The 16,819-nt window shown below is 35.5% G+C and overlaps 1 protein-coding gene across 1 annotated transcript in view; it reads right to left on the bottom strand.

The window, feature by feature from the left end:
• Positions 1–690: 690 nt before the first annotated feature.
• Positions 691–16,819, bottom strand: part of LOC132543358 (neuroendocrine convertase 2-like) — a 37,534-nt gene continuing 21,405 nt past the window's right edge. The window contains exons 5-12 of the mRNA XM_060206850.1: positions 15,462–15,499; positions 14,857–14,933; positions 14,472–14,560; positions 13,675–13,850; positions 12,753–12,968; positions 11,296–11,396; positions 1,413–1,577; positions 691–976 (exon numbers count right to left, since the gene is read on the bottom strand). Of these exons, the coding sequence (XP_060062833.1) occupies positions 691–976; positions 1,413–1,577; positions 11,296–11,396; positions 12,753–12,968; positions 13,675–13,850; positions 14,472–14,560; positions 14,857–14,933; positions 15,462–15,499 (1,148 nt within the window). The remainder of the gene's footprint in view (positions 977–1,412; positions 1,578–11,295; positions 11,397–12,752; positions 12,969–13,674; positions 13,851–14,471; positions 14,561–14,856; positions 14,934–15,461; positions 15,500–16,819) is intronic.

Raw genomic sequence — 16,819 nt, 5'->3', positions numbered from 1 at the left:
CTACCGAAACACATAAAGTTACCAGCACAAAGATCCACCCAAACGAGGAAGTCTGACTTCAGTTGCGTGGAAGACTACATATATTTACTGCCAGATAATTGTATTAACATTTGATCACTATAATATGTGTGTCTCGGTAGAGGCCTAAACATAATCAGGCCCACGTCCAAACATACTTTACTAGGTAAGAAGTCTGCAAGTGTGGACCGATTATCCATGCAATTCCAATCATTTTCCATCAATAGAAACTCGACGGAAATTTCATTCTGGAATGCATTTCCATTAGGGTCGATTATAACGACACAAAGCAAATATTGGTTCTCGAAGCGGTTCAGTCATTTTAATAAAACTTCCAAAATAATTGCATACTTTGCACTTTTAATATAAAAATATATATCCGTTCTATATGCTTCGAGTAGCAATACGTGTTTGGTGTACGTGAAATGATAATGTTTTCTTCTCTCATTTATACAATATAATAATACTTTAACATATCAATATGCATTTTTTCCGATTCCGAGTTAAATATATATTGAAACGTTTTAATTACATTTCAAATTTTATAAATCCATTAAAGGTTAACAATTATCTTATTGTTTTGAATATTTAAATGATAACTTTCTATTAAAACATGACATATCTCGTTTTGGATTTAACTGATAAATAATGTCCTCCCTTGTCACAAGATTCTCAAGCTTTCTCCTGGTGGATTCTTTTGACCTTGAACAGCTTCCCATGATTCATCTCGTCTGCAATCTGGTTTTTGTAGGGGGCGTTGCGAGTTCCATGGAAAATTAAGGTCCATTCAAAGAAAGTTCCCGTGTCTACGTTGGTGTTCTTACCAGGTACGAGTGTGATCTCAAGCTTCCAGCGCCCATGAGGGTTCTCAGCCCAGGTGTGTGTTGTCATGAAGGGCCAGCGAGTGAACCCATTCTTGTGGTCGTCATCATTAGGTCTCTGGCTCAGGATCATCGAGCTACGAGAAAAAAATCATCATTGTAAAATTGTATGTACATATACACGTATAGTGTGTATAACGTTATGTACCTTCTATTATAGCGTCGTTTCATATACTTTGATTAAAAAAACACATACAAACAAAATAGTTATAATAATAATGGTAGTTATCAACAATCCGAACTCAATTCTACCAGCTTCGTAAAAAAGTAAAACTCTTACTGCGATAAAGAAAATAAATAGTTAAACCTACAAAAGAATAGAAATTACTATACAAAATATTATCAGTTAATTTGTATTATTGTACTCGTGTTGTTTATCCTATTCTTGTTATATCTCATACGGCAGTTTTGGTTGTCTCCATATTAACATTTTTACTTATCATTGGTTTCAATTTGGTATAAATTTTTGGTATTTTTGACGAAACGAAGCAAACTGAAGAAGTGCGATCTTACGTAGTGTTCATTGGTGACGTAATGAAGATGACGACATTTCCTCTGTATGTGGACTTAAGCGTTACGAACGCCTGCACGTGCTCCAGGTAGTTGATCTCGTTGTCACTGCCATGGCACGCGTCTGTGTCTATGTGCATCTGAATAGGCTGGTTGGTGGCAAACTTCCTACGATTTAAAAAAAAAGTCGATTTGTAAAATTTTACAATAAGATTATACTTGTTATTAAATCCCTGTGATAAAATATACAAACACCCTGTGATAAAATATACAAACTCCCTGTGATAAAATATACAAACTCCCTGTGATAAAATATACAAAATCCCTGTGATAAAATATACAAACTCCCTGTGATAAAATATACAAACTCCCTGTGATAAAATATACAGACTCCCTGTGATAAAATATACAAACTCCCTATGATAAAATATACAGACTCCCTGTGATAAAATATACAAACTCTGTGATAAAATATACAAACTCCCTGTGATAAAATATACAAACTCCCTGTGATAAAATATACAAACTCTGTGATAAAATATACAAACACCCCGTGATAAAATATACAAACTCCCTGTGATAAAATATACAAAATCCCTTTGATAAAATATACAAATTCCATGTGATAAAATATACAAACTCCCTGTGATAAAATATACAAACTCCCTGTGATAAAATATACAAACTCCCTGTGATAAAACATACAAACTCCCCGTGATAAAATATACAAACTCCCCGTGATAAAATATACAAACTCCCTGTGATAAAATATACAGACTCCCTGTGATAAAATATACAAACTCCCTGTGAACTCCCTGTGATAAAATATACAAACTCCCTGTGATAAAATATACAAAATCCCTGTGATAAAATATACAAACTCCCCGTGATAAAATATACAAACTTCATGTGATAAACTCCTTGTGATAAAATATACAAAATCCCTGTGATAAAATATACAAACTCCCCGTGATGAAATATACAAACTCCCTGTGATAAAACATACAAACTCCCTGTGATAAAATATACAGACTCCCTGTGATAAAATACACAAACTCCCTGTGATAAAATATACAAACTCCCTGTGATAAAATATACAAACTCCCTGTGATAAAATATACAAACTCCCTGTGATAAAATATACAAACTCCCTGTGATAAAATATACAAACTCCCTGTGATAAAATATACAAACTCCCTGTGATAAAATATACAAACTCCCTGTGATAAAATATACAAACACCCTGTGATGAAATATACAAACTCCCTGTGATAAAATATTCAAAATCCCTGTGATAAAATATACAGACTCCCTGTGATAAAATATACAAACACCCCGTGATGAAATATACAAACTCCCTGTGATAAAATATACAAACTCCCTGTGATAAAATATACAAACTCCCTGTGATAAAATATACAAACTCCCTGTGATAAAATATACAAACTCCCTGTGATAAAATATACAAACTCCCTGTGATAAAATATACAAACTCCCTGTGATAAAATATACAAACTCCCTGTGATAAAATATACAAACTCCCTGTGATAAAATATACAAACTCCCTGTGATAAAATATACAAACTCCCTGTGATAAAATATACAAACTCCCTGTGATAAAATATACAAACTCCCTGTGATAAAATATACAAACTCCCTGTGATAAAATATACAAACTCCCTGTGATAAAATATACAAACTCCCTGTGATAAAATATACAAACACAAACACCCTGTGATAAAATATACAAACTCCCTGTGATAAAATATACAAACTCCCTGTGATAAAATATACAAACTCCCTGTGATAAAATATACAAACTCCCTGTGATAAAATATACAAACTCCCTGTGATAAAATATACAAACTCCCTGTGATAAAATATACAAACTCCCTGTGATAAAATATACAGACTCCCTGTGATAAAATATACAAAATCCCTTTGATAAAATATACAAATTCCATGTGATAAAATATACAAACTCCCTGTGATAAAATATACAAACTCCCTGTGATAAAATATACAAACTCCCTGTGATAAAATATACAAACTCCCTGTGATAAAATATACAAACTCCCTGTGATAAAATATACAAACTCCCTGTGATAAAATATACAAACTCCCTGTGATAAAATATACAAACTCCCTGTGATAAAATATACAAAATCCCTGTGATAAAATATACAAACTCCCTGTGATAAAATATACCATGTGATAAAATATACAAACTCCCTGTGATAAAATATACAAACTCCCTGTGATGATAAAATATACAAACTCCCTGTGATAAAATATACAAACTCCCTGTGATAAAATATACAAACTCCCTGTGATAAAATATACAAACTCCCTGTGATAAAATATACAAACTCCCTGTGATAAAATATACAGACTCCCTATGATAAAATATACAAACTCCCTGTGATAAAATATACAAACTCCCTGTGATAAAATATACAAACTCCCTGTGATAAAATATACAAACTCCCTGTGATAAAATATACAAACTCCCTGTGATAAAATATACAAACTCCCTGTGATAAAATATACAAACTTCATGTGATAAAATATACAAACTCCCTGTGATAAAATATACAAACTCCCTGTGATAAAATATACAAACTCCCTGTGATAAAATATACAAACTCCCTGTGATAAAATATACAAACTCCCTGTGATAAAATATACAAACTCCCTGTGATAAAATATACAAACTCCCTGTGATAAAATATACAAACTCCCTGTGATAAAATATACAAACTCCCCGTGATAAAATATACAAACTCCCCGTGATAAAATATACAAACTCCCTGTGATAAAATATACAAACTCCCTGTGATAAAATATACAAACTCCCTGTGATAAAATATACAAACTCCCTGTGATAAAATATACAAACTCCCTGTGATAAAATATACAAACTCCCTGTGATAAAATATACAAACACCCTGTGATAAAATATACAAACTCCCTGTGATAAAATATACAAACTCCCTGTGATAAAATATACAAACTCCCTGTGATAAAATATACAAACTCCCTGTGATAAAATATACAAACTCCCTGTGATAAAATATACAAACTCCCTGTGATAAAATATACAGACTCCCTGTGATAAAATATACAAACTCCCTGTGATAAAATATACAAACTCCCTGTGATAAAATATACAAACTCCCTGTGATAAAATATACAAACTCCCTGTGATAAAATATACAAACACCCCGTGATGAAATATACAAACTCCCTGTGATAAAATATACAAACTCCCTGTGATAAAATATACAAACTCCCTGTGATAAAATATACAAACTCCCTGTGATAAAATATACAAACTCCCTGTGATAAAATATACAAACTCCCCGTGATAAAATATACAAACTCCCTGTGATAAAATATACAAACTTCATGTGATAAAATATACAAACTCCCTGTGATAAAATATACAAACTCCCTGTGATAAAATATACAAACTCCCTGTGATAAAATATACAAACTCCCTGTGATAAAATATACAAACTCCCTGTGATAAAATATACAAATTCCCTGTGATAAAATATACCAACTCCCTGTGATAAAACATACAAACTCCCTGTGATAAAACATACAAACTCCCTGTGATAAAATATACAAACTCCCTGTGATAAAATATACAAACTCCCTGTGATAAAATATACAGACTCCCTGTGATAAAATATACAAACTCCCTGTGATAAAACATACAAACTCCCCGTGATAAAATATACAAACTCCCTGTGATAAAATATACAAACTCCCCGTGATAAAATATACAAACTCCCTGTGATAAAATATACAAACTCCCTGTGATAAAATATACAAACTCCCTGTGATAAAATATACAAACTCCCTGTGATAAAATATACAAACTCCCTGTGATAAAATATACAAACACCCCGTGATGAAATATACAGACTCCCTGTGATAAAATATACAAACTCCCTGTGATAAAATATACAAACTCCCTGTGATAAAATATACAAACTCCCTGTGATAAAATATACAAACTCCCTGTGATAAAATATACAAACTCCCTGTGATAAAATATACAAACTCCCTGTGATAAAATATACAAACTCCCTGTGATAAAATATACAAACTCCCTGTGATAAAATATACAAACTCCCTGTGATAAAATATACAAACTCCCTGTGATAAAATATACAAACTCCCTGTGATAAAATATACAAAATCCCTGTGATAAAATATACAAAATCCCTGTGATAAAATATACAAACTTCATGTGATAAAATATATTTTCTTCATTTTATAAACTCCTTGTGATAAAATATACAAACTCCCTGTGATAAAATATACAAACTCCCTGTGATAAAATATACAAACTTCATGTGATAAAATATACAAACTCCCTGTGATAAAATATACAAACTCCCCGTGATAAAATATACAAACTCCCTGTGATAAAATATACAAACTCCCTGTGATAAAATATACAAACTCCCTGTGATAAAATATACAAACTCCCTGTGATAAAATATACAAACTCCCTGTGATAAAATATACAAACTCCCTGTGATAAAATATACAAACTCCCTGTGATAAAATATACAAACTCCCTGTGATAAAATATACAAACTCCCTGTGATAAAATATACAAACTCCCTGTGATAAAATATACAAACTCCCTGTGATAAAATATACAAACTCTGTGATAAAATATACAAACTCCCTGTGATAAAATATACAAACTCCCTGTGATAAAATATACAAACTCCCTGTGATAAAATATACAAACTCCCCGTGATAAAATATACAAACTCCCTGTGATAAAATATACAAACTCCCTGTGATAAAATATACAAACTCCCTGTGATAAAATATACAAACTCCCTGTGATAAAATATACAAACTTCATGTGATAAAATATACAACTCCCTGTGATAAAATATACAAACTCCCTGTGATAAAATATACAAAATCCCCGTGATAAAATATACAAACTTCATGTGATAAACTCCTTGTGATAAAATATACAAACTCCCTTTGATAAAATATACAAACTCCCTGTGATAAAATATACAAACTCCCTGTGATAAAATATACAAACTCCCTGTGATAAAATATACAAACTCCCTGTGATAAAATATACAAACTCCCTGTGATAAAATATACAAACTCCCTGTGATAAAATATACAAACTCCCTGTGATAAAATATACAAACACCCTGTGATAAAATATACAGACTCCCTGTGATAAAATATACAAACTCCCTATGATAAAATATACAAACATCCCTGTGATAAAATATACAAATTTGTGATAGCTGCTGTGATAAAAATATCGTAAAATCAGAGCCCTTTGATAAAATGATTGTCAAGCTTAATGTCAAATTACCAAGCCCCCGTTAAACTTGTGCTTCGCGAAAAAATCAAATTGTTGCCAGTGAGCAAACAAGAGTGTTAGATGCAAAATTAAAAAAAAATAAAAGTCTAAGTCTTGCGTATCTCAAAATTTTACAAAAGACACACAAATGAAAAGCACCTTTTAATACAAGTTCAGAGTTCGATATAGTAGAGCCAAACAATTAAATATACTGCATCATACATTGTCCTTCTTGGATTCGTCAGTGATGCTAAGAGCCTAAATTGGGAAGCCTATGAGGCAACTGAGGAAAATTCAAAGTGATTGAAAAAAGTGTAAAACAAAAACAAACAAAAACAAAACAAAAAAACAAAAACAAAAAAATGGGGAGGTTTAAATAAATATCGTAATTTGAACATATCAGCTAATTATAGAACCAGCCAACAGCTGTGAAAAGATAAAGAATGTTTCCAAGTTTTGTTTCATTCACTGATCACTGGTTATCTGTAACCGGCCTTTGAACAACCGGGACCGGATGACAACGAACGCGCCAATATTTTTCTATTTGGTTTTCTTTCAAATGCAATAAATAAGAAGACTTTGTTATATCCGGTTAATATATTATGTATATTTCGCATGACAAAATATGTCGTAATTTTTCATTCGTGTAAGGTACTCTTGATAAAATAGATATTCTGTCATACTCGTGAAATATGAATTATATCAAAGGGAATCCAGGTATTAAAAATAAATCCCCATATATACCATGTATTCTATAAAAATGATGAAGCGATACATTATACAAACTGTCTATATATAGAGAACTGATCTGATAGACCTATAGAATATACCACTCTGACCCCTCTCGACAATGAAGTAGGAAAACCCGAGGAATCTAGTACAAAGTCAAAAGACTGGAATCATTTCGGACACTGAAACACAGAAAAAGCAGTGGGATAAAGGTTAAGGAAATATTGAAGAAAACACCTCTGAAATTCACCCTTTTTTGTCACATTGTCGTTTTGTCGTGTATTAATTTATAGTTTCCATAGTGTATGGTTTTAGTCTTGCTTTGTGCCAATGGAACACCAGTAGTGGAATGGATTATTGTCGTAAACTCTTGGCTTAATGGCACGCCATCACGTTTATCTCTTGTATTTGCTAAGTTGAAGTTGGTTTTGGCATACTGAGCAGTTCCTGTGTTTATGTTAGCGTAGAGCGAATAGGTAAACACTAGTATGCAATTGATCATGATATTTCTGTGCCTTTGCCGAAAATAAGTGACAAGAAATCGATGGATCGGCTTAAAATGGCAAATAGTCAGACTCATTAGAAAACAATATTTTATCTTCTCCAGATCTCGGATTGTACAAAAGAGACATAAGTCAGTAACACGTTCTGATACAAATTTAGAGAGAGATACAGTAGCGCCAAGCAATGAATTAACATGCACTCTACAGCTGTCCGTCCTTTCAAGACTCGTCGGTGATGCTAAGGGTTTAATGCCAAGAAGGCGACTGAGGATGGGAGGCAGACTGGCCAGGTTGTTAAAAGAAGGCATGTCCTTTAATAGGTAAATTCTGTTATAAAGACCTGAAGTTCAAAATACTGATCACAGCTGGAGTATCATGCTCCAATCTATATTTATATATTTATGGAGAAATAGAGAACGTTCGACCGCAGTAAATACTAGAATAATTATGTTCCGATCGGATGTGCATCTTTTGTGTCGACAAGCGTCGCTATATATAGATGTAAAGTTCGGGAAACGGCGACTGTGTGGAAAGCGAATGACAGGTTTTGGAAGCAAAAGCCAATAAACGACTGCCGGACATCACTATACGTCTTCACTCCTACAGCTAGGCCGTACATTAACTCGTGGTAGCTAGAAACAAAGAGGGATTCTCTGTCCATCGCTGTCGGATACTGGCTCGCCTCCGTAAGACTTCAATATACACGACCGCTCCATACCTTCCGTGTTTTGTCAGCAGTCTGCTGAAGGAGAAGGCATAAACATCCATTGACACAGGAAGTGTCACGAAGGCAGCGATCAAAGGGTTCTTTTAACTGCGGAATTATTACGTAATATTGTCATTATGTGACTCATCAAATAGATGGCATTGCTATTCTGATCACTAACAAAGTTATACTAAAGTGTCTGTAGATAGTTTGTGATACACAACTGTACAATAAATGTTTAGTGTTTGAAAATCCGGTAATCTAATCGGCACGCGGTGAACGAACCATATAAACATAATTTTATGTACTTCACGCTGGTCAATTATGTGCAATTTTACTTGGATATGCATTTTAAGGCATTCGTACTCAAGAGGAAATGAAATTGGCAACGATAAATTAATTTTATGCCTGGCTCCCTGTTGTCCAGGCGCAAGAACATTCTATTTCCGATGCCGCAATACTCCCAAAACGTCACAGTTCATTGGTACAATGTAGGTGCCCACATCAAGTCGCACTTTTCTTCCAAAGTAGATCAAAGAATTTCACGAAAATGGCGCATTAGTGGTTAGCGAGATTGTCCTGTCACTGTACACAGTAGTATTGTCATTACGTTGCCTCCGATTTCGCTATCGCATATTGTCCGAAGAATCATGTATACATGTGGTTGATAAAATTTCTAATTCATTAGTTATTCAAAGTTTGTCGGAGCCTTTAGATATAAGAGAAAACGCTGTCCACCATTTGGTACAACACGGCGTGAACAGACACGGAAATGATGTTTTAGACACAGATACACAAATATGGCGGACTAAAATTATAGCATTAGATATAGAGACATCGAAAGAAGCAAGCAGAGCCCTTTATTCCTACACACTTTCAGAATGGCATTATATGATAACTTCTGAGATTGCAGGAGACTTCTTGAGGCGAAATATAAACTATTTCAGTATTATGACCGAAGAATCAACTCTACCCACGCAGAATATATAAAACTTCTCCAGTCGTGAGTTAAGACGCCCTGAATAGCAAAATGTTATATGATCGATAGGTATTTCATATTAAATATGTAATACTTTGCCATTCCTATTCATAAACTGTCGATTTTACCAACAATAACTCTGTTGTACTAGGTGACATTTTCTAAGGAAATGGCTTTGAGCATGCGGCCAGGCGAGGTCGGTTCCGGATATCCTTTCATCACGTTATGTCATCAACACCGCGGGACAATTGGATCAACTCAGCGAGACGTACGTTCCCACAGAAGGTGTCGCATTAGATAAGGCATTATTGCATTACTAAAGTGACAGAAACCTAATTGGACATCGCGCATCGATTATCGATAGACCGACAGGAAGTCGACATGGGCAACTGCATCCTGCTTCAGAGGTAATAATGACTGTTCTCCAGACTGATAATGCTGCCTCGGATAGACACAAGGATAAAAAAGAAGACGACACTAACACAGTTCTGCATATCTTATGACATTCATTAGCAGCTGCGGTACAATAGTTAAGGTACCACATTGGAGAACATACCTTTGAGAATATGAAATGAGGGCACATCCTTAAAGAACTTACATTTAAGGTACAACAGGTAACATCTTTGGAGAACATATAATTTGACCCTGGATAACATATAGTAAGGTACAGCCTCGGCGATCATACACTGTGCATAAGTAAAACCAATAGATGATTCCTGAAGGCCAACATCCCACTGGTGGCATTACCATACAACAGGAACATCTAGGGTCTCCTACCTATTTTATAATGGGTTCATCGACCAGGGGACTTGCAAGAGGGACCAATCATATTATAAAGAAATTCTTCTTTAAACTAGTGACTTCATGATTTTATTAAAGGCATGCTTAACCCATTCTATTGGTAATAAAAGGTACTGCTGGTTAACTCATTCTACTGGTAACTACATTCACTGTTGTTTAACCCATTATACTGGTAACTAAATTCACTGCTGTTTAACCCATTGCACTGGTAACTAAATTTACTGCTATTAAACCCATTCTACTGGTAACTAAATTCACTGCTGTTTAACCCATTCTACTGGTAACTAAATCTACTGCTATTAAACACGTTCTACTGGTAACTAAATTCACTGCTATTTAAAATGTTCTACTCGTAACTATAGTTACTGCTGTTTAACACGTTCTACTGGTAACTAATTTCACTGCTACTTAACACATTCCAGTGGTAACTACAGTTACTGCTGTTTAACACATTCTACTGATAACTAAATTCACTGCTATTTGAAATATTCTACTGGTAACTAATTTCACTGCTACTTAGCACATTCTACTGGTAACTACAGTTACTGCAGTTTAACATATTCTACTGTCTATCTATCAGGGTAACACAAAATGACACTGATGAAGTAATTCTAAGACAATCATTTATCTCTGTTTCATAGATCATTCGAATCTTGACATATCTGAAAGTTTTTGACTGTAAAACATCACTATAGAGTCTAACGCAGCCATGTCGTCGTAGAAATATAATCAATATGTTGTACTTTATGTCGTCGTTAAACACGTGCTAGCATTATGTTGATATCTGGCGTAAACCAGTTACTTACTTTGCCTCCAATGCGAGAGCGAAGACACCAGCAGCTTCCGGTGCCGCGGCGGAAGTTCCTGAATGAGTGGTGGTACAGTTGTTGTACAGGTCGGTAGTAGCCTGAAACATATAAATACAAGGTGCTTGTCATTTATGATCAGTATAAAATAAATTCATAATTCATATCTGTGTGAATCATGAGATCTACCACGGTTTTAAAAACAGTGCGTGTGAATAATGTCGTGACATTGTAGTTTTTCCAAACCTTTTCACATTGATGATATTAAATTATCAAGCCAGAAGTGCCCGGACTCAATATCTTGGAGGAAAGGCCCTAATACAGTTATTATGCTTGTTAAAGCACACGGCATTCGTTTCTCTCGTTCCTTATTTAATGTTGATTTTGTTAGCGAACATCTCTCCTGCATAAGCCTGTATTTGTCGTGGAAACTTAATCATAGCTCTTCTAACGTTATAGTCGCCCGGACGTAGACACCACCACAGATTTCTCGAATCAAATGCTTCATAGTGGTTCAGGTTACCGTCATGGACTTTTTCCATTTCTTCTTGTTTAATAATTGATAACAAGATTCTAACGTGCGGCTTATTCTGACGCAAGACCGTCTTATTGTAGGCGAGACGAAATTACAAAAACAACACAAATGCACAAAAACATAGAAACACCCACAGCCATCCCCCATCCCCCACCTCCCCCTGACACACATACCACCACCACCACCACCACACCATACACGTACACATGAACAAGAAAATGCATTGTAAGTGATACAGATCCCCTCGCGAATCAACAATGAGTGATGTGCAACAAAGACACCAACGCTTGCTACAGACAATAGTAATGGTGACCTTGACCTTGATTCCAGAACCCTGTACTCAATTTAGATAAATGCGTTCTGTATAAGAGTGCGAAATTTGATCAAACTCCCTAACTAGGAGTGAAGCTGCTATGGTGTTAACAGGGAATTTCTATATATATTGACAGTGACATTTCCCCCAAAACCCTGGCATTCCTGCTCATTCTAGATATGATGGTCCTTTGCGCGTGCCTCCATGGAATAATATCCCCACAGTGCCGATGAGGATAAGTGTTTGGTTAGGTATGTTAGATGTGCATTTTATTGTACATACGGCAAAATCCCGATATCCCTTCCCGATGTTCGTCACGATGAGATAAATACAGTTTCCAAATTTATCAGATATCAGTATCAATGTAGACGCATATTTTGATTTACCTACATCGCCTCCTAGGTTTCAACCCCGGGCCTCTTGCCCCACTAGAAACAAAGACGAAATGGCAGTTTGATGCAGGGTCATACCTAATTTTGTATTGAAAGGTGTTACTCACATATACGGCTTTGGTACAGGGTTACTTATATCATGTACCACTACAACAGTATATAGAAGTACAGGATTATTTACCACCACAATAGAGCGTAGTATTACAGTTTTACTCACCACACCAGCGTCACGAAGTGTGCTTTTGCCATTGCTGAAAGTAGAGGCAAGGGTGGAGGAACACGATTCGTCGTATCCGGCAGTTTGCCCATCATTAGTGGCGGAGTTAATTGAAATAGTCCACATGCTGGCCGCATAACCGTCACAGTTACAGTCATCATCCGCACCGCCATCACCGGAAGCCCACACGTAGATATTCCCTAGACCATGACGTCCCTGGTTATAGGGATAAAACTGATTAAAGAGTGTTGATTTTTCCCAAGATAAAGCGTTATTAGTTTTAGGATGGATGATACAGATCCCAACATCCGAGAAAGGTGACCGCTTTTTCACTTACAAGTGTTTATTTATCACGAGGAAGGTTAACACCGCCAGAGGTCAATATTGTTCTAGCATAGTGTATAATACCATTATGACCGGAATCAAAGTCCTTCATTTTTATATTTAAATGTGTACACATTTCCCAGTGATTTCATTACACCTACTATGACTATAATTACAAAGCAATTTTTTCTTCTAATTGAACATTCGAAGTGCACTTTCTCCAATGTTTTAACATGTAATGCTTAATTAAAATGTCAAAAATTATCCTCAAAGACAAATTTATCACATTCCGGGAAATATATGGTTCGACTGTTCTAAATTTAGGAGCTTGTGAGTCCACGTTACCTATCGATCTGCTTGTGACGTTCTCCTATCCAGTTAGAACAAGCGGGAAACATTGAAATATGTAAAATACTTTATTATGTGGTTGGATGTTTTCCTTTTTTGTATTAGTCTCTTACAACTAATATTGATGATATTCCTTTAGTCCTTAAACACGTATTGTATTTTTAGGCTACTGGCAAAGTGAAAGTGGACCGTCACATGTAATATTTACAAAGTATCTAGAAACTAGATAGACCTGGCTATCCAAGATTACCTCATTGACGCCATGAACTATCGCCCTCATGGTCATATTGCGGGGCCCGTCTACGGTCTTGCCATCATCCGTTGGCCCCCAGGAGGCGCTGTATATATCGATGTCATTTGACATGTGCCCCATAGCGTTGGCCTCAATTAAATCTGTCATGAATGGTTGGTCTAGCATCCTTAGTCCTGCAACATGTTCACTTAAATCATTAACACATCCCGTCCACAACTGTGAAGGAACTCTACAGACGATGTATATTGAATTGTTGTAATAAGGTTGTACTCAAATCTGGAGTAAACGTAGAATTTATTGATTTGCAAATGAAATAAAAGGGCTTTCACAAAAATGCCATTTCAAATTTTGAACGTGAATCAACAAGCGAAACATGTTAAACTCTTGACATTGATTTCATTTCATATCATTGTCGCAGACAAATGGATAAGACAGTAGACATAACCTTCTGAGTAGAGTCCTTACTACCATTATTTTGTTTTGTATATTTGTAACGAAATCTAAGCAAGCTTTACATCAATATATTGCGGATGTACCACAAAGCTAGGAATTCCAATCTTTATATCGGCACGTTCTGTGGCCACCAAGATTTAACCAATAAAATGAGAGATTGCGATCGTCAACCTGTTGCTTTGCACAAAGACCTCACTCTATAACATTAGCACTGATTTATGTCTAGAAAACACGATTAGTGATTCTTCTATTGACGTATTTATCTTCAAACGGCAGAATTACAGATATGACAGCAGCCTGAGAAGACAAGTCCGGGGACTTAAAGACTTAGATCCACGTACCTGCCACCTTAGAATCATAAGCCACGCCTACTCCACAGACCTTGTTGTCCCGGGCTGCAGACACCTCGCCGGCGCAGCGAGTGCCGTGGCTGTGGGGACACAAACACATATCAGAGTTACCGTAAACGCGATTTCTGGGATATTTTACAAATACACTACTAAGGAATTTATGTTAAAACACTTTTACGGGATCAATATATAGATAAATAATTTGTAAGTAAAGTCCCTAAAGACCGAACAGGAATAATTTGTTAACACACCAAAGAATTAATTTAACAAGATAAATTTAAAAGCACGTCACTAGATATATCATATATGTTTAGTATCAACGCATGGCACACAATTGAAAACCGAGAGCTTATTTCAAGAAATTCGGAGTTCATACCTGTTGAACCACGTGTCTGTATAGCGTGGATACGGGTATGGATCATTGCTACTGAAGTCATAACTGGCCTTGGCGTTCTGCGGATGAGAAATTCAAATATTGTAGTATATAACAAACCTTGGCTTTCTGAGAATGTAAGAGTCAAACATTTTAATAGAGAACTGGCCTTGGCATTCTAAGAATGAGAGATGAAAATATTACAGCCAAATGATATTAACATGCAATTTTACACTTACAAAGCCTCTTATTCTTTTACGCAGGCATGACGCAATAGAGCAGAACAATGACGTAACAGTATCGTTGCTACGTCATCAAAATCAGCTTAAATTTACGTAAGCTACTTTGATTACGGTAAACTGGTGTCTTTCTCAAAGAATGAGTTGAATATCGATTGAATAAGCCAATAAACAATTATCTTCATGCTTTTGTTGGTTTACTGCTGGGATTTTTATACACATTGGTTATTTACCGTCAGTGACAGCAAAAACTCCGCTTCATCAACACCATTAGCGTTTCAGGTTAGAGAAGCAACAAAGCATACATTGGGTATGTGATGGGTTTACCATGTAGAGTTTCACCAGTCCGTCACTAATTGAATTACTTACGTAATTGTGTTTCAGGTCCTCGTGCAAATAATCGATACCTGTATAAGAGAAAACACGGGATCAGTAAATGTTTAAGGACAGAATCAGAATAAGGTCTCTTTATATTTAGACTTTAATTACACAAGATAAAACTGGAGTATAATTAGAATTCTGTTACAGAAGTAAAACCTTAGTGTCATTAGAATCATATTACACGGGGTTAATCTCAGATTTACTAGCTACAAGCCAACATGTCTGCCTTCCACTCGACTATCCAATTACTGAAACCAACGCTTTTCCAATTACAATAAACGTATCAAGCTAGCTCAGGCGTCAACCTCCATATCTATATCGAATATATTCCTTTCAAGCCTAAATGTAACTTAAAAACTTTCCATAAATTATTTCAACCTGTTAAGTTGAAATTTCAATTGTCCGTGATAAGGCAGGGATACGTTCCTAAGTGACACTGTCTTCCTTGCAGCTGGAAAGAAACATGCTCAAGTCCTGGTTTTCTCTTTGATACTCGCAAAGGATTGTGACGTTGTGTGGAGCAGTGATGACGATGCTGTATGTAGCACTAAAGCGACAGTTGTATAGCTTTATCTCTGGAGACGGTATTCTGTGAGTGTCTAGGGAAATGGACACCATGGAATAGCATGTCTGGAGTGATTGTACGGAGCCAACGATCCCGGATACAGGTGATGGATGGCGTTGTTAAGTCCGTAAGATAAACCGTCGCGTTCAGATTACACAAACACGTATATTAATGCCACTTTTTCCCATTTGATGTTTTTGCAATACCAAAATGAAATCAAGTCACATTTGGCTTTAGTAACCTAATTAGTTGTCGATTTATCACAATTTGTCGGACACTTTTGATGGATGTAGTGACGATGCTGACGTCTAATAACTCCGTCACTTGTTTTCCTGGACACTGCTCCCGGTCAGGAGATTATTCCGCAGAAAATCTGTTGCCAAGGTCGATATTGTATACTGATCAATCAGATCTCCCGACTCCAAAGCTTTGATTCTAGAGGCATGTGATACCCTCGTGCCATTTCGTGTTATTTATTGAATAATGAGGAAATCATTATCTTCAATACACAAAATATTATTATTATTATCTATGACAAGATAAGCCTGTAGAATGTCAGTGTTCGACGCCATAACGAAATGACTTGTTGTGAATATCTGTATTGGAAGATAGGTTTTTGTGAAAAAAAATCATAATCACACAATTCAATTACCTGTATGAATTATAAAACACGAACTATTTCTTCAGTTTTAAGGCGTATGGTTTCAAAATATTGTGCGGGATTTAAAAAGAAGTTTTTTCTCATTATCGAAAGTCCTCCAGACTTCTATGTTTCTGTAGT

The sequence above is a fragment of the Ylistrum balloti genome, unplaced genomic scaffold (genome assembly GCF_031769215.1).
Source record: "Ylistrum balloti isolate Yb309-2 unplaced genomic scaffold, AGI_CSIRO_Ybal_v1 Utg369754, whole genome shotgun sequence".
Classification (NCBI taxonomy): domain Eukaryota; kingdom Metazoa; phylum Mollusca; class Bivalvia; order Pectinida; family Pectinidae; genus Ylistrum; species Ylistrum balloti.
The sequence above is the reverse complement of the archived record's forward strand: the minus strand, read 5'-3'. Positions and strand labels throughout refer to the sequence as shown.